The sequence below is a fragment of the Silurus meridionalis genome, chromosome 1, assembly GCF_014805685.1.
Source record: "Silurus meridionalis isolate SWU-2019-XX chromosome 1, ASM1480568v1, whole genome shotgun sequence".
Classification (NCBI taxonomy): domain Eukaryota; kingdom Metazoa; phylum Chordata; class Actinopteri; order Siluriformes; family Siluridae; genus Silurus; species Silurus meridionalis.
The window spans coordinates 13,236,120-13,256,531 of NC_060884.1; the positions used below are offsets into that span (position 1 = coordinate 13,236,120).

At 37.5% G+C, this 20,412-nt stretch overlaps 1 protein-coding gene across 2 annotated transcripts in view; it reads left to right on the forward strand.

Annotated features, from left to right (window-relative positions):
- cacna2d2a (calcium channel, voltage-dependent, alpha 2/delta subunit 2a) overlaps positions 1–20,412 on the forward strand; it is a 223,636-nt gene that overhangs the window by 7,275 nt on the left and 195,949 nt on the right. For both annotated transcript variants that reach the window (XM_046845532.1, XM_046845542.1), the window contains exon 2: positions 7,134–7,215. In XM_046845532.1, coding sequence (XP_046701488.1) covers positions 7,134–7,215 — 82 coding nt within the window. The remainder of the gene's footprint in view (positions 1–7,133; positions 7,216–20,412) is intronic.

Sequence of the window (20,412 nt, forward strand, 5' to 3'; positions counted from 1 at the left end):
GTAGCATTTAATTTTCCCTTCACTTGGAGATCCCAAACCTGTTTTACCATTACAATGCCCCTGTGCACAAATTCAGCTCTATGAAGATATGTTTTGCCTGGGCCGGAGTGGAAGATGAAATAGTTTTCTTGAGTGGCATGCTATAGAGCTCTGACTTATTGAACACTCTTGGGGTGAATTGAAATACTGATAGTGCCTTTACTAACATCTATGTGAGTGAATAAGCACAAATCTCCAAAACCACAAACCAAATTCTAGTGGCACATCTTCCCAAAAGCGTGGAGGTTATTAGAAATCAAACTGGGATCAAATGTGGAATCTTATAGTCAAGTGTCCATAGAGTGTTTAAATGTATATACAGTATACATTAGATTTCTTCTATTATTTTTACTCCACTATCTCTTTCAATTTTATTCCTCATTAGAGATGTGTCATAAAACAGATTGGACAGTTTAAGACCTGACGTGTAGTACTAACTTTTAAGAAACATAAGTTACATATTATATATATTATACATATTATCCTCTAGATTAATATTATGAAACAGTAGACAGGGTGTTATGTTTGGAAACTGAAACGAGAGCCTGTTCATGACCTTATCCTTTTTTTCTAAACCACTTTCTATTAATAGGTCACAGTAGTGTCGTTTCTATTCTGGCCCCTGATTGGTTGGTTAAATAGGTATGGAAAAGTGTTGATCATTTGTTATATGATACATCACGACATCCAATACAATATGACAATACTGTACACTTGAACACATTGAGGTAAGAATTTGCAGGTTGTAGTGTTAGTCAGTGTAAGGTTTTTCTAACTAGTTCAGATAGTTTGCAGTAGTTTAGTTTGGAGTGTCAAAGAAAACATATAGTAGGTCACCTTTTTTTTTGGTTATTTAATATAGGCCATCATTTAAGGTTGATTTCGATAAATTATGCAGACCAGGAAAGGTTTTCTGGGTGGGACAGTGACTGCAGAGATCCTGATATTTTTTCTGGCTACTTTCTTACTTTGTGAAGATTTTCCAATTTGGGTTCACTCCGGGCTCTCGCCTTTTTCCTCACATAAACATGTCAGTAAATTGATTGTGGAATGTTTGTGTGTGGGAGTTTCCAAGATTGAGATAATGTGATCATTGAAGATGCATGAATGAATAAAGTTTGTTAATACAAGTCCTGATAAATGACTAGACACTTCTTTTGCCTATACTGTTCCTTTGAAAAACCCCATGTCTTAGCAGCCTTGGTCTTTTATTTCACCTTTGCGATTCTTCCTTTTTGCTGATCGCTCTATCCTTGTCATACAAATGAGGCTGACATTTCAAACCGACATTTTATTTTGTGCTGCCACCGTTGGATGACACCACGACTGTGGCCCGATGTCGATGCAGGAGATAGTAGGACAGGGAATTTAGACAAGGCTTCTGTAGCGGTCGCAATTCGGCGAAGCCAAACGGTATAAAATTGTGCGTGGGTGTTTTTCTCAATCTGATTTCTGAGTGCTTGTATGAACTGGTGTGTAGACAGTGTGCTGGAGAGGTCTAATTGTGTTTGTATGTTATTAGCGATGTCGTAATTGCTTTAATTGTAGTTTGTGTGTCCTGTTTCGATGCACAGTGAGGATTGAATGAGTGCATATGAAACTGGGTTACATAAAAAGAGCTAGCGGATAATAAAAGAAACACTGAACAATGTCCTTTAAGCTGCGTTGTGGGTTGTCGTGGGCTTACTTTTCTAAAAGGAAAAGCCTCCAGTATTTGGAGCAATGAAAGCGCACTAATCTACTTTGCTCTAGGAGCTTCAGGACTACCTATAGAGATACTTCCTCTAAAATGCTTCTAATTGTTGGGTAAAGAGTGAAAGATGAACCAAGTAACCATATTATATTTTCCCATTGCTTGGGGCTATAGGTTTTGTGATTGTTACACAAGATTGCGCGTCGTTGCGGATTAGTCTCGGCTGTAAAGTACTTCCAAAACAACAGTCCTGTCATTAATTGTAGCTTAGCAGTGCTGACAGTGTTGTTTCTTAGGTCTGTGCAGTGAAGACTGGGTAGTGCTGTAAATAGGATGTAGGGCACAGATCAGGTAATACCAGATTGGCTCGGGTTTGCCAGATTTTCTGTGGTGAACTTGATTTAAGATCGGCTGGGATTGAAAAGGGAGAAAATATATGGTATTTTTTTCTTGAATTACATTTGGTTAACAAGGTTTGGCGGCTTGAATTTTGCTATCTAAACAGTCCTGACAAGTTTTGGTTTTGCAGCGTTCTGAATCTTGAAGTCCCTCTGATACTTTCACTGTGTCAGATAATGAGCAGTACAGAGGTTCACCTCCTCTACATTTAGCGATCAAGATTGAGTGAATGGGAAGCAGAAAGTGGTAGGGATTCTGACTGTACCTGAGACAATCCTCCTCCACAAACACATTTACCACAGTGCTTCTTCACACAAATAGTGACACACTTTTCTGTTTAAATCAAGAAGCTTGTAAGTAGGAAATCTGTTACATAATGAGAGTAGCTACAGTGTATACATTTCAAAACATTCCAATTGTTTTCTCATTTTTAAATAATCGTTGAACTCAGAGACTCACAATATTTATATTTGTAATATATTTATTTCTGTAAAGCTGCTTTGGGACAATGTATTTTGGATTGTACAATTTCAAGATTTTTCTTCACAAGTAAAATGGAGCACTATTTGTTGTAAAAAAAAAAAATCCTTGGTTCCCATTGTACTTTGCTCTGAAAATCTTCACATAAAGAAACCATTTTTTAATGCTTTGGTTTGAGGTTTTTCGAAAAAAGACTCGAATTGACCTTTTTTTTTCATGCTTGCATTGAAGCATGGACTGAGAAAACGAAGATATTCAAAAAACAATGACATTTTTACACAGTCACATGACCCATTCATCTCAAAACAAGCAATTTTATAGTCTTGGGTTTTCTTAATCTATGCACTTATCCTTGACATTGCAGCATCAATTCAAGGAGATGGAAAGTGAATAAAATGGCTGATGTAAATGACAAAGTTTTTTTTAAAAAAAACACATAGAATAGAGATTTAAGCGTTTTCCCACTGCTTCTGAGAATGCTTCATGTTTTCAGATGGATTCGGATTAATGTGAATGTAGCCTCTGTCTAGCATTGTGCTTCATGCAACAGTTATTTCTTCACCATCACCTTTACCTCATCAACTTTAGCAAATGCTTATAAAGGTGCGAGAGATGTGACAGATGAAACGCAATGACACTACCTGTATCAAAATCTCAAACCTGTAGCACTTTTCAAACCAGTGTTTGTATTTGTTTATCACGTATCACCTATGAATATTTAGTTATATCCTCAAAGAGATAAATGAATCATTATTACACTTTTAAGATATTTAAAGTGTATATATATTGCTTTCATTATGCACTATACATAAAGTATGCAATATGTGTTGATGTAGTATTGTTATTTTGTCAAAATGTGTGTCTCCATGAGAGTGTACTTCACCTTCTCCCTGTTCTCTCTTAGTCTGTCAATCCTCCTGTCTGCATCAGCACAATCTTGGTAGACATCTTATTGTGTTAAGTGCTTTTGGGAGTGTGTGTGTGTGTGTGTGTGTGTGTGTGTGTGTGTGTGTGTGTGTGTGTGTGTAGGAAGAGATATACTGTGCTGATGTGAGTACACTTGATGTCGTAATTCCTGCGCTAGCTCCGTTTAGGGCTGCTTAGGGTAGCACTTGTGTCAGCACTGGACTGTTTTTTTTATTGCAAGCAGTCAACTGAGGGAAAGAGAGAGAGTGGCAGAGGGAGGTAGAGAGAGAGGAAGAGAGAGAGAGAGAGAGAGAGAGAGAGAGAGAGAGAGATGGGGGAGAATGGGAAAATCTAAAAAAGGAGCAGCAGATGAGAGAGAGTAAATGTAGCAGAAACACACACGCCGTTGGTTTTAGCATGTTTGTGAGTTGCTTCATTTGGTGTGTATTACTGTAGCTAAATTATCTTATATGTTTTGACCTTAAAGTAAATCTTTTAGCTGTTTTCGAAAAACCATTTGAATTCATGGGGACCCGCCAAACGTCCTCACAAGGTCAACAGTCACATATTTTGAATGTTATGCAGACATTTGGTCTTAACAAGGTGCTAAAAACCTAGGAAGCTATTATGATGATAAAATTGTTTTTGCATTTTCATTTGCAAGCGTGTGCGCGCACACACACACACACAGACACACACAGACACATACAGACACACACACACACACACACACACACACACACACACACACACACACACACACACACATTCTGTAAGTGTGTTCTAAGGCTGCATAGTGAAGATAAGCCTAATTTCACACTGCAGGCCCTGGTTACAAATCTCGGACCATTAAGGACTTTTAGATAAAGCCGTTAAAAGCTTCCTGTTACCCCGCAACACCATGCTATTGTCTGTCCATGTCTGATACCTTTAACGTGTGAAAATACCCCATTGACAGCAAATGCATTTTTGTAGATTTAGCCTGTAAATAGGAAATGTGCCACCATCACAAAAACTAGCAACGCTACAGACTGGTAATAGTGTGGGAAAAAAAGCCAGGTTTAAACACATTCTTAGAAATTAAGTAGCCTGTGTAACGGAAAATTGAGGCACATTTTGTTGGATAAACGTATTATCGACAATGCACAATATTACCATGCCATGATATTCAGTGATGTTTACTCTGAGGATATTATATTGCCAAGTTGAAAATATTTCACCTCAGACCTCCATAGTTTAACACTGATAAACAATTTAAACTGTAACTGACAGGATTATGCCAAGAGCGACACGACTATGTCTCCCATCAACCCCTGCAATTACTGATAATTCAAATCCTTTCTGTTTATGTTTCCACTAGTTAAAAAAATATCTGCAAAAATCTTGCTTCCGTGTCCTTGTGATTGGATGAAATTGACATGGTCCGGAAGACATGGCTCCGCCCATTTCTTCTCTTTCCGAAGTGTACTATTCCTGTACTTGGGTGAAAAGTACAATACAAAGATTCTGCGTACACATTGCTCCAGTATTTTTTTTTTACATTTCTACTTGAACAAAAGCACAAATGCATTTGATTTTCAATGTAATTAAGTAGCAAAAGGAAAATAGCCGACCTATGGCAATTAGTTTGGAATCATTATTAGCCTATCGTTACAGGCCCACGATGAGAGAAGCCTTAATTTAAATACACCATGGCAGAATTGTGGGGTTATGTTTGTGGACTCTTGTCGGCTATTTAAAGGCATTTATGCTTTCACTTTATGTGTAGTGTATGTACTTTGAAATGTAGTGGAGTACAAAAACATGTTCTTTCATTAAAAGGTAGTGAAAGTAAATGCTTTGCTTAATGAAAATGCACTGAAAATGTACTTGAAAAAATGTATTATAGTATAAAATGTAAGTACAGTAACAAGTGAAAATACTTGATTACTATCTACCACTGTTCATTTTGCATCATCTTGACTCACTGTTTCTTTCAGTCGACATAGAGTTCATTAAAATGAAATAAAATCAATCAATGCATATTTATGTATGTTTTCTTCATCTTAACACTAAATAAGTATATTATAGTTTTTTACACTATATGGACAAAAGTATATGGACACTACTTTTCCAGTCACATATGCATGTTCCCCAAATTGTTACCACAAAGATGGAGTAAGGTTAAACTTTTCCTTCACTTGAACTATGATACCCAAAAATGTTTTAGTATGATAATACCACAGTGCACAAAGCCATGCCCATGAAGATATGGTTTACATGGGATAGAGTGGAAGATCTTGAGTGGCCTGCTCTAGAGCTCCGATCTCAACCAAAATGAACATCTTCGGGAGGATTTGGAACGCTGACATCTTTTTGTGACTTAGTAACACCCTTGTGGCTGAAGGATCAGAAATCACCACATACACAAAATCTATTGAACATTTTTTACTGAAGCGTGAAGGATATTATAACAAAAATTGGCAACTAAATGTGGTATGGGATTTCCAAAAAAGCACATGAGGACCCTATGGCTGGATGTCCACAAACTTTTGTCCATGTAGTGTATGTGGAATGCCACCAAACAATTTAGGCAAAAACTGTTAAAATAGTTTTCACTAAAATGAACAACAACAAAAAAAAAAGAGTTAAGACCCGAAAGGATGAAGCAGGTCAAATCACTTTACACGAAATGCTAATGGTGATGATAATTAGCAAAAATTAGAAGTCAAACAAAGGACATTAAAATGAACGCTAATTTCATCGAACAATGTTGAAGTATCTGCCTTGCATTTAATCATGTCCTGTGTGATTATGATTAGCTGGAAAAAAATTACAGACCTCTTATGAGAAATATGGCAGATTCCTTAACAGTGGGTTAGTAATAAGGCTACCAGCAAGGCAGACGTACTTGTTCCCAGCAGTAATTTGAGCCGCACAGTCTCTACGTGCTGTAATTCCCACAATAATCACTGGTAAGATCAAATACCGCAATGTGGTGTTCGGCTGCCAAGTAATCAATTACGTTTAAAGCTGCTGCTACCACAGTCTGCTAATGTTCGTGGGAAATGCAGTGCTACTTAGAAATGATAACTAGTCCCTGAAATCCTGACATGTAGGCCTGGATGCTTACACAGTTTTTAATATTCTGTTGTTTAGTCCACCATTTTGCTGTGCAGAATGAAAACAGGAACATGACATATTTCACAAGAGAATCATTCAAACATTAGGCATGTTATTTTTATAATCAAATTAACTTGCAAGTGATAAAGGATATAATATAATGAACATCAGTACCAGTTACTAATGATGTACAAGTTTCACTCTGTTCATATACTGTGTTCAAATACTTTTTTTCTGGAAGCCATGTTTCCCTCATGTCTTTCTGTTTCTATGCCTGTGATCATTGAGCCTGGATTTGGTTAGAACCTGTCGCTGCTTTGTATAGCTAAAGCACCAGCTCTTACTTACAGTTTAGGCTCCATTGAAGGCTAACATTCTAGTTCACTTTGTTTCCTATTCATTTATGCTTCTTTCTCAGAGCTTCAAATTGGCAGTCCAGAGATTAAGATCATTTAAAAAAAAAATGTATTAATAAGGGGTATCTGCCTAATTCTGCTAAATCTCTCATTCTCAGGATGATCCACTGGGCAGGCCGTATAGAGAAGGAATTGAATAAGGTTCTACCACAGGTCACTGGAGTTCACCAGATGAAATCAGTAAGTCTTATTGCATGGCTTTTTCACTTATAATAATGGATTTGCAATTTATTCTATGCACTGTGAAAATAATTATTTGTCCCTCCTGGATGTTGTGATTTTTACAGATATCTGAAAAAAAAAAAAAAAGCTCAAGCAAGCAAATGCTGCAATGTTCAAATTAGCTAGCAATTTTTCAAAATGAATCCAAAAAATGTCATGTGCTACGTGTAATGTGCACCCATTTTATACAACAATGTTATAGAAATTGAACTCCCTGCTTTGTTAATGCATTGTCTGCATTAAATGAACGAGTAGCCTGTATTCTGTTCAATTGCACAAGTATATTGTGGAAGAGTGAGAAAAAGACAATACATATACACTATATGAACAAAGTTATTGGGATACATGACTTTTCCTGCATTATGTGCTGCTTCCCCAAACTGTTACCATGACAATTGTATAGGACTTTTTTCATTTGAACTAGGAGACCCAACTTGTTCCACAATGTCAGTGCTCCTGTGCACAAAGCAAGCTTTATGGTGTACATGGGTTGGATTGGAAGATCTTGAGTGGCCTGCTCTAGAGCTCTGACCTCAACCTGTTTGAACACCTTTGGGGGGAATTTCAATGCTGAGTGTACCCCAGGGTTCATCACCCTACATCCCTACAAGCACACTTCAAAATCTGGTAGAACATATTTCCAGAGGAGTGTAGGATATTATTATAAAAGCATTTTGGCACTTAATGTGGAATGGGGTGTTCAAAAAGGCCATACGAATCTTATAGTCAGGTGTCCAAAAACATTTGCCCATATAGTGTATGAATATATTAGAGAGACAGACAATGTATATCATTGCTATATATATGTGTCTAGAAGAGGAATCATGTACCTACAATTTTTACCAATTCACATCGGTAGTTTTTTGAAAAAAAGGGAAGCTCAATACACAAGTTGTTAAATTGCAAATAAAAAAAAGTAATAAAAAACAATAAAACAGCAAAATCCAGCAGCAATAAGCCTGCAGCAATAATAAAAAAAAAACACATAAAAAAATTCTGTATGGAATGAATTGTATTTATCACCGCTTCGCTGTTTTCCATTAGGTTTCCTTTGAAATCATAAATAAAACAGTACATAAATACATGATTATTAATAGTAATTCTGGCTTTTGGTTTCGGACCAGAAGTTTCATTTCAGTCCAGTGTGATTTCTGTGGTTAATTGATTCGTGTTCTCTGTGCTTCTGAGTGACAGTGACAGTGTTTATTAGTCAGTGCCTGCCTTCTGAGACTGTCTCTTCTGTCTACACACACTTGCTAAGGGTTTTCCTCACACACACTCACACTGTATCTCTTTTAAGTCTCTCAGTATGGGAGCCCGATAATCGGCATATGGTTTGGCACTACAGCTTGTGTGTGTGTGTGTGTGTGTGTGTGTGTGCGTGCGCGTGTGTGTGTGTGCGTATGTTCACAGCCTTCAAAGACTCACATTTGCAGCAGCAGTGCTAATTGCGTGCCGTAGCGATGACACCAGACTAACATGAGATTTTCTCATTAGGGGTGTTATCACATAGATTGTTATGGTTAACTACATAAACTGTTTATAGGATTTAATATTATCAAAATTGTTCTTGTGCAGTATCACTGTTCTTGATGATTCATTTTAGTCATCCATCATCTAGCCATCATCAAATGGTGTAGCCACCTAGACCATAAAACCATAATCATCTGTGTATTTATTATTCATGCCTCAGAGAACAAAACGCTTCCTTGCTACCTACTGTTCCTCGAAGAACTTGGCTCAATATGATTCATAACCTATCCAGTCAGAGATCCTGCAACCCTGTCACCATGACAACGACGGCTTTGCGCAGGGAATTGTTTTTTTTTGGTTTGCCTTCATCCACGTCTGTTAGCAAGCTAATCGGCACAAGGTAAAAAGTAAAAAAAAAAAAAGTGTGTTCAGGAAGTAAAAGAGTTTTCAGAAAGGAAAATAGGTGCATGCGTTGGTTCCTGCTAAGAAAGGCATAAAGAAAGCATGCCACTGTGACTAACAAAAGAGCCCAGTTTGAACAAAATAATCGAAGGGAGTACAGTAGGAGGTAAAAACAGAGGCGTTGGTGTTTTTAGGCTTAATTATTTTAGAGCATAAGCCATGTATTTTGTAGTGTACAGTGAAATGACTTTATTCCATATGTCCTGTGGATGCACACTGATATCTTTACTGATCAGTTTATATTAAAACCACTGACAGGTATAACTGACACTGATATACTGACACTGACAGGAATAACCTGCATTATCTCATTTTAGTGGCACCTGGCAAAGGGTGGGATAAATTAGGCAGTGAAAAGTCGGTACTCAAAGTGTTGGAAGCAGGAAAAATAGGCGTGTGGTTTTGAATTGTAATCGCTTAATGACCAGATCAGAGCAGGTCTAAAATGGCAGGTCTCGAGGTGTTCCTGTATGTAGTGGTTAGTACCTAACAAAAGTTCTAAAAAGACAACCAGTGAACTGGAGATGTGGTCATGGACAGCATTCTGAAAAGATGCAGATTCGCATGTCTCAGGGGAAGCAAATGTCCTCTGTAGGTAGCTATTGCCTGATGGTGGACAGCTGGCTGGTGGTGGGACTAAACAAACTGCTGAGAAATGTAAGGAGAAAGCATTTCACAATATGCACAGGAAATTTCTGACCAACATGAGATGGCTGTTTTGAAGAGATGACACCTATCTTAAACATGTAAGAGTGTTAGATTTGAGTGAAATAGAACCGAGATTTAATAAGACTTCAAAAGTACTTAAAAAACAAGAGAAAACATCACTGAGACTTACCAAGATGTTTTGGATTTAGCACTGCTTGCTATGCACACTCATGACTGTGTCCAGAACTTATTTCATAGTAATGCCAGAGATGTTTGGAGGCCATTCAAAAAGTGTTTTGTAAAAAAAAAAAATTGCAAACGCTTCTGTAAATAAGGTTCGGATTTTGTGCACAATGAGTAGAACATGAAGGTGCTGATATGTAGATCAACCACAAGAATAAAAGCCCCAGCTTTCAGGGGTTGGCATTATAAACAGCAAGCTATGCTGCATTGATTTGCCCTGACACCTATAATATGTTTGGGGCTACTTACCACTACATACAATAACACCTTACAAGACCTGCTGTTTTGTCAAAGTGGCTCAGATCCTTCCCACTTCCAACAAATCAACTTCGAAAACTAACCGTTCGCCTGCTGCCTAATATATTCACCATGGTGACCAGATCATCATTGCTATTCACGTCACCTGTCTTGGGTTTCACTGTTATAGCTGATCAGTGTATAATCTCTCACCCCAGTGGCTTAAATGTCAAACACCAGGTGATTGTTTCCAAAGAATTCTGGTTGCATTAGAGTAGCAGGACAGAGCTGTAGTACTTCCCACAACTTTTCTTCGAAGCAAAAAAAAAATAATAAAATGTACACACACACACAAAGATGAAAGCCACCATCTGGATCATGCTCATTCAAAACTCACTTTGAAGACTTCATCCTGGGCAAAGTCCTGCCATGCATTGCAAATTCATTTCTTGTCAGAAATGTCACAGAATTCTCAAAGGGGGATCTGCCCATGGGCCAGTGCTGCTTCTCGCTGCAAAAAAACGAGTTGATTGAATGCCAAGAAAACCTTGCCTTTTTCTGCTCAGCTCTGCTGGGCCACACGGGACATTCAGCATGACCTTGTCACTTCTCTGGACAATGAGGGTTACTGCAGAAAAAATGCTCCTCTCCCACACAAGATGGTGCTTTACCATTTTTCATCAAGTTTGCTTCAGTGGAAAATCTTCGATTTGGGATTTTGAGCTAAGAATTTGGGGAAGGTTCGCATTAGCACGATATCTCAAGAACGAGTGGTTTATATGCAATTATCATTGTATGCCTGCAGATGCATGGATTAGATTTTGGATTTGATCCAAACAGGCCAGGTCATATGCCTAATATAGTTATTCTTCAAAAGTGTTCACTTCTGAAGTATATTATAAATGTATTTATGGCATAAAAATGAGCAACAAGAAGGACTCTGGTCGTGTTATAGTTCTTGGAATCATTATCTTATCATATACAAAAATCTAAAAAGGACATCAGTCAGTTTTATACAGTGTGTACAAGGAGAATATTATCCTCGAACAAAACTGTAAAACAAAAATTCTAGACTATATTATTGTTTTGTGCTTATCCATGAACCCAAAAGTAATAAGTACATAATAGATGTTTTTCGAATCGTTGCCACACAATTCATCTCTGTTTTTTTAGTCTTCTGTGGCTCGGCTAGTGCACATTCCTGGGCAGAAATGATATGGGAAACGCAGTTAATGAAGCAATTTTCCTGTTTGGTTGTGTCTATTTTTCGTTTTGTGTTTGCAAAGCTTTAAGGAGGGAAGAAGAGAAAAAAGAACAGGTAGACAGATGGGACAGGCGGAATACAGCTAGTATGTTTGGACATGAAATAGTTGTAGGAAGAGGTGTGTGTGTGTGTGTGTGTGTGAGAGAGAAATTGAGAGAAACAGCATTTATCTCCAGCCCAAACAGGAGTCATCACAGGGTGTGCTAAATGGCCCAGCATGTGCAGAAAAAGTCATTTTCTAACTGGATGCCTCTCCCTGTACGTGCATCTGATAGAAATCTTCCCAGGGCTACAGCGGGCTGCTAACAAGACGCTCTCCCTTCACTCCCTCTTTTTCTTCATGGCCAGTTTATTCCAATATCCCCCTCTTTCCTGTAAAGAGTTAAGGTCTGAAAATAAATTGAAAGTGTGTTATTTTTCTTCCTAAGTTAGTTCCATGAAACTAAAATTGGACTGCATTGTGTTTGGAATACACTATATAGACAAAAGAATTGGAACACTTGACTTTTTGTAGCAATAGTTGGTTCTTTCACAAATTGTTACTACAACATTGGAGGCAAACAGTTGTAAAGGATGGCTTTGGATGCAGTTTTCCCTTTACGTAAACTACATTTACATGTATGGCATTTAGAAGGTGCCTATTATCCAGATTGACATACAAAAGTGCTTTGAAGCCTTTATTAATGAATTAATTGACACTGGTGCACTAGGTTAAAGAGTTCGGATACCGTCAGCCCGTAAAATTTTAATACTTAGATACATAAACAAACAGGTAACATAAGTGCTAGTTTAAATGTTTCAGGAAAGATAGGTCTTCACTCGTTGTTTGAAGAGTTTGATTCAGATGTTCGGACATCTAGTGGAAGTTCATTCCAGTACCTCAGTGCCAAAACAGTTAAGAGTCTTGATGAATATGTACGTCACACTCTGAGAAACCTGAAGAGTGGAGGTTATTATAACAGGACATGGGGACTAAATTTGAAACGGGATGTTTAAAAAGTAGATAGAATTCTTATGCTTAGGTGTCCACAAACATTTATTTATTTATTTATTTGCTGAATTACTATTTGGTATGCATTTTTGTTGAACACATTTTTTACCCTGTTTATCATTAGCGTCATTGAGCTCCTGCAGTATAAGTTCCTGTGAATAAGCAGTTACTACCGTGTACTAGTTATTCCTATTACAACCAGAACTATATGTGCTGTTATTTGTTTAAAAGTAATAAATATAAGGCTTCTGACCAATCAGATTCAAGTGTTTAGCTGCACTGTGGGATTAGACTGTTTAACTGCCCGGGTTTTTCCTGTCATTCAAAAACTGCCAGACACTCAGTAGGACCTCGGCGAGCGGGTTCCAGGAGGCAAAGCGATGGTACATTGGGTACTAATTGTTTGCACTGACATTGCTGTAAAGGTCTATGAATGTATAGCCATTAAACAAAAATTATATATATATATATATATATATATATATATATATATATATATATATATATATATATATATATATATATATATATATATATATATATATATATGTAGGTGTTAAACTCTCACCGTATTAAATTAACATTATGAGGTCATAGTGTTAATGCGTGGTTTTTATAATATGCCATAATATCAGTAGCTATTAAGAAGAAATTAAAATCCACACGAGTGCAGCTGTCAGTGGCACAGAGCGGCCGCTTGGATGTAAAGGGGCGTAATGTGAAATACCTCAGCTCTTAGGAAAATTTTCAGTACCACAGTGTTGCTCTCTGCATCAACCAGCACCAAAAAATACTTCTGATATTTACATATATGCCATTTTAGAGACACCCTTATTTAGAGCTACATGCAATAATCTGTACCGACTTACAATTGAGCATGTAAGGGGTTAGCAGGTCAAAAGCTCAGCAATGGCATCTTGTCCATGCTAAGGTTTAAACTCATGACCTTCTGAACAGAAATCCAACATTGTAACCACACTGCTAGCACTTGCTGTAATATTGAACTGGGTGTGTAAATGGATGGTATACATTCGTAGTGTGTGAGTGTATGTAGGTGATTTAATCATAGCCAGGTGTGTAATGTGTGAGGTGGGAATGATTTCGATCAGTTCGAAGTTCAGTAGTGAATTACTAATGTGAATATGGTCAACAACCGGATATAACATTATGCGCTAATGTTAAAATATACCTTCTGTTTGTGCACACAACAAAAAATATCGCCAAAGATGCAGCTCCTTTTTGACTATATCTTTTTTAAAGTTGTGTTTTGTTAAATTGGTCGCATGTCTTCATGTGACAGAGAGCACCAAACAGACCTTCAGACCTACTTCTGCTCTCCAGCATTTGCATGCGTATGAATGGAAGTCAATGGAACGAAGTGTAGTGTGACTGTGGCTTATTGATGGCCTACTGTTCATCTAACTGTCATGCAGAGGGGTATTTGTATGTGTGTGTGTAAAAAGTATTCCTCTCTTTTTCTCTCTGTCAGTACTGTTAGATAAACATTAGCCCAGCCCCCCTTCCGCCCTCAGACACACACACTCACATGCAACGCACACACACTAACCAACTGTACCTACATCAGCAGCAGTGATATAAATAGAACACTTGCAGGGCCATTTTCCAGCTCCGTCTCTTAACGCCTCTCCTGCTGAAGGTTATGACAACTCATGTTAGGCCCCCTGCTTTTTTTTTTTAAGAGGATGGTCCAATCAGCATGAATAATTCAACATACACACACACACACACACACACACACACACACTTCTCTTGCACTTGTGAGTGTTTTGTAGATCCACAATTAACTCAGACCATCTCTTCTTTTTGATTGTGTGTGAGTGTGAGTGTGTGTGTGTGTGTGTGTGTGTGTGTGTGTGTGTGTGTGTGTGTGTGTACACGTGTGCGTGGGAAGACGAGATGGAGATTGGACAGAGCAGATGCATATGCTTTATTCAACGAAGCCAGAAGAGCTGTTGTGAAAAGAGTGAGGAAGTGAGGAGTAGGAGTAGAAAGACAGAGCAATGGGTGAAAGATAAGAAGGAGTGAGCACTACAGGAACTACAATTGTTCAACCCTCATGTGTTCCAGAATCGAGTTGTCAATATATATATTTTTAGGCGTGAATAATAATGATTAGGTATGAACTTGCAGACTGAGGTGATATTTTGAACGAAATGGTACTGAGCAATTTTATTCAATGAGTTTTTATTCCCCCTCAAGTACACTAGCAGTGCTAATCATCATTTCTCTTTTAGGAAGTTCTGTGGTTGTAAAAGTGGATGATGATGATGATGATGATGATGATGATGATGATGATGATGATATTATCCACATTGTACTGTCATCCTACCAGTTTTTGTGTGTCAACAAACTTCAATAAATCTGATTCTGATAAAAAAAATTTCCCCATGAACCCTTAGCAGGTGTTGTTTTTCTGATTGCAAATCTCACTGGTGTTAGATTTACATTTACATTTAGGACATTTGACATACAACTGAGCAAATAAGGGGTTAGGGGCCTTGCTCAAGGACCCAGAAGTGGCAGCTTGGTAGTGCTGGGATCGGAACTCATATCTCACACAAATATTAACCACTGTTTACCTTGCAAATTTGACCAAGGGAATCAGAGGTGCAGCAAATTTAAAGCTACGACAGCCAAAGACATTCTATATAATTGTAACTGATGAGAACAATCTCTTTATCCCCCTCTTCTCTTTCTCCCTTTTTCTCTTTCTCTCTCTCTCTCTCTCTCTCTCTCTCTCTCTCTCTATCTCTCTCTTTCTCTCTCTCTCAAAAAAACTTTATTTTAAAAAGAAAAAGTAAACTGTAAAATCCTGAACAAATCTGATAAACTTAAGAAAGCACCTTGACTCTTACAAATAGATTACAACCAAGACTCCTTCCATAAGCATTAAATAAGTATCTTCTAACGAAAATATCTGCAACATACATTTTTTTGGCTTTACTTTATTAAACATCACATTTTTAAAACCCATTTATTACCAGCCACTCTGTGAATTATATAATCTTTACTATTGAGACAATAATGTAATAAAAGGTGGCATAAATTAATTAACATTCACGATACAGCCAGAACTACTTTTCAAGTCCAATCAGATTCGAGCATTCAGCCGTTAGGCGTTATAAAGATATTTAAATGAACTTGACCCCTTAATACAGAGTGAACAGCCTAAATAAAGACTACTCACACATGAAAGTGATTTGCACTCATAGTTCATTAGACCATGACATTTAACTTTGCTTCAACTTGTGACACTTCATTTAGCAGCAATATCTCAGAACGTTACAATTCCCTTTTATGACCAGTTATCAGTTTTTGACATTTTACTGGAGGGAATTTATAAAATGACTTTATTATTATTATTATTATTATTATTATTATTATTATTATTATTATTATTATTATTATTAACAAATCTCGCCAGGTTGGCATTTTTTGCTCGGCCAAGTTTAAGGTGTCTCTCTCTTAATGATGAGACATATTTTTTATGGACTTGAGTGTTTGAGTTTTCAAACTGATGGCTTGATATTCTTCTCAAGGATTCCTTGACATTTCTCAGCTTGCTCTGGGCTAGACTCACTCTACCCTGCTTGATAGTAAGGACTTTCTTTTGGTACTATTTTGGATTAAATCTCTCCTTATGCCCCTGATAGTTCTGGACCAGCCATCTAAAGCTTTTTCTCCTTAATGTGTCTGGCAAACAGCCAACCTTATTCTTATATATATATTCCTTGAACAGTGCACAAAATTCACAGTTCGGTATATACTTCGGGTTTTTAAGTCATTGTTCGGTTCAATTTCGGTGTGGTTAGTGGGAAGAAATGCAAAACAGGAAATTGCTGGTTGTTTTTATTAACAGTTTTTTATTATTATTATTATTATTATAAATTGTGATAAACATTTATGATCATCAACATTTGAACAGTATACATTTGAAAAACAATTTTAAATATTAATAAATCAAATTAATGTAATACACTTTTTATTATTTAGATTAAATTGAGTAATCAATTAAATTGGCACAAATTAAATAGATTAAATAAAACTAAATAAATGAAAAACTTTAAATAAATACTTTACATTTGTGTGTGCATTTTTTACATATAATATAAATTTTTTTTAAAGATATGTTCTACTAAACTGTTGGACTTATTTAAGAATACTTTTACTAATGTTTTCATTCTTTCCATCTTTCAATTATTCACTTACCCGACATTTGTCAGGATTTTCTACTTTTCAGAGACATTTTTGAGGCTGGATATAAAGCGCTAAAGAATCCATAGCAATATCGTTTGCTGCTTGTCAGTTCCTGGTTAGCATGCGCAAAACAAATCTTATTTCCGGTACACAGTAAGTAGCCACATTTACACTGCGTTTACTCTAGTTTCTTTTTTTTATACCCCTGGCATTGTTGTGTATGTTCTCATGTTAAATATTAATAATTCAAAAAATCACTTAAGTCAGAGGCAGAGACTAAACAAACTTGTATTCCGCCACTTAATACATTCCTAAGGGAACTCAGATTATAACTTTGTTCTTCACGTAAAAAGGAATTACAGTACGAATAATATAGTAATATTACAATATATTCAACAACAATAAAACAATAATAATACATGCTGGACACCATCTGAGCCAAACAAGTTTATCTTTTTTGTAAACCAGCTTCAGAAGAGGCTTCCTTCTGAGATGATGGCCATGCAAACCGACTTGTTGCAGTGTGTGGCATATGGTCTGAGCACTGACAAGTGGACCTTCTGCTTCTGTAACCTCTAAAGCAATGCTGGCATCACTTATGCACTCAACTTCTTTGATCGACCCTTGTGAGGCTTAATCCAAGTGGAACCGTCTTGGAAAACCTGTATGACCCTGGCCACCATACTGTAACTCAGTTTCAGGGTGTTACTGATCTTTTTATAGCCTTGGCCATCTTGCTGAAGAGGATCAATTCTAATTCTCAAATCCTCAGAGAGTTCTTTAATATGATGTGCCATGTTAAACATCCAGTGGTCAGTATGAGAGAATTGTACTCAAAGCACCAACTTTTAACTGTTCTAATATAAGATACACAAATATGTTTGGTCCTGTCAAGCAGACAAAAACAAGAACATGATGAATAGGACATGTGGCTTTGCATGGTTTCATGACATACAGCTGTTATCACTTAAGGTGTACTCTATTTTGTTGCTAGCTATTTAGACAGTAATGGTTGTATGTTGTATATACACATATGAGACATTTAGTTGAAATGAATTCACAAAAAATACTCTGCTTTCATGGACACCAAACGTTTGCAATCACAACAGTTTTATGAAAAAAGGTTAGTGGAGAGCACTGTATTTGTGAGCTTATACTGTATGCTGTATGCCAGTATTTGCATGTTCATTTAAACACACACATTCAATCCAGTCACCAGACTACCACTTTCACCTGACCTGTCCCCCTGAGAACATTATCCTCCATATTCCAGCTGGTTTACAACAGATGGGCGCTTGAGTTGTGTAATAAGATGTAGGGTAGAAAATCAGTCTGCAGTAACACAAACTTCTCAGCAGAATCCTAAAAAGCTGCTCTTTGCACCTTCTGACCCATTAGCTGCTTTCTGTTTAGCAAGCTAATGTATTATTCACACCGACCACCAACACACTTGCTGTTTGTTTGTTTGATCACAGTTCTTTATTTAAATGTTTTTAATCATATATGGAATTAAAAAGTACTATATAAATTTGAAGACTAAGTCCCAATCACATACTATGTATGTTCTCAATGCTATTAACGGTGCTGTGTAGTCATAAAAGGGCCATTAAGGATACAACTTCTGAGAAATATGGATTTTATGATAAAAGCAGTTAGAAACGAAAGCAGTTAGTAAGATGTAGCAAACATTACCTCCTGTTTTAAAGACATAATAAACATAAATTGCATTGCAAAAGCATTACAGTGCTTTTTATAATTTGGATAAATCACAAAAAATATAGCAATTGGAATGTCCAAATCACAGAAATCTAAACATGGAATATATATGTGTATATACAGTATCTCATAAGAGTAAGTACACAACTCACATTTAAGCAACCATTTTAGTATATCTTCTCAAGGGACAATACTATAAAAATGAAACTTTTATATATTTTAGAGTATTCAATATGCAGCTTGTATAGCAGTACAGATTTACTGTTCTCTGAAAATAACTCAACATACAGCCATTATTATCAAAATAGCTGCCAACTAAAGTAAGTACACCTGTGAACATGTAAAAACATGTAGGCACTATTGTTATCTAAGTACAGTACATTACAGTACATTTTGGAATCCATGTTTCCCTCAATAAATGGCAGCTCCCCAGTACCAGCAGCACTCATGCAGCCCCAGATTTGTGTTCATTCAGCTACAAGGGTGTTAGTAAAGTCTAGGGCTGCTGCTATCGATTATTTTAGTAATCAAGTATTCTAACGATTATTCCATTGAATAATCGGATAAGAAGTACTTTTCCTTTATTAAAGAGCAATGCTATATAAGAGAGAGAAAATAAGACAGGTCTTCTTAAATGAACAAGTCATTTGTTTCCTTATTTAGAAAAATTAACATTTCTTCTTCTTCTTTCGGCTGCTCCCATTAGGGGTCGCCACAGCGGATCATCCGTCTCCATACCACCCTGTCCTCTACATCTGCCTCTTTTACACCAACTACCTGCATGTCTTCCCTTACCACATCCATGAACCTCCTTCTTGGCCTTCCTCTTTTCCTCCTACCTGGTGGCTCCATCCTCAGCATTCTCCTACCAATATAATTCATGTCCCTCCTCTGCACATGTCCAAACCATCTCAATCTCGCCTCCCTCACCTTGTCACCAAAACATCCTACATGCGCTGTCCCTCTAATAAACTCATTTCTAATCTTATCCATCCTCGTCACTCCCAACGAAAACCTCAACATCTTCAGCTCTGCTACCTCCAGCTCCACCTCCTGTCTTTTACTCAATGCCACTGTCTCTAAACCATACAACATCGCAGGTCTCACCACAGTCCTATAAACTTTCCCTTTCAATTTTGCAGATACCCTACTATCACAAATCACTCCTGTCACTCTTCTCCACCCACTCCACCCTGCCTGCACTCTTTTCTTCACTTCTCTAACACACTCTCCATTACTTTGCACTGTTGACCCCAGGTACCTGAATTCCTCCACCTTCTGAAGCTCTTCTCCCTGCAACCGCACCACTCCACTGCCCTCCCTCTCATTCACACACATGTACTCTGTCTTACTCCTACTGAGTTTCATTCCCCTTCTCTCCAGCGCATATCTCCACCTCTCCAGGCTCTTCTCAACCTGCTCCCTACTCTCACAACAAATCACAATATCATCCGCAAACATCATAGTCAGGAGACTCCTGTCTGACCTCGTCCGTCAACCTGTCCATCACCACTGCAAACAGGAAAGGGCTCAGGGCTGATCCTTGATGCAGTCCAACCTTCACCCTAAACCAGTCTGTCATACCTACTGCACACTTCACTGCCGTCACACTGTCCTCATACATGTCCTGCACCACCCTCACATACTTCTCTGACACACCTGACTTCCTCATACAATACCACAACTCCTCTCTTGGCACCCTGTCGTACGCCTTCTCTAAATCCACAAATACACAATGCAATTCCTTCTGTCCTTCTCTATACTTCTCCATCAACATTCTCAAAGCAAATAAGGCATCTGTGGTGCTCTTCCTCGGCATGAAACCATACTGTTGCTCACAGATGGTCACCTCTTCTCTCAGCCTGGCTTCCACTACTCTTTCCCATAACTTCATGGTGTGACT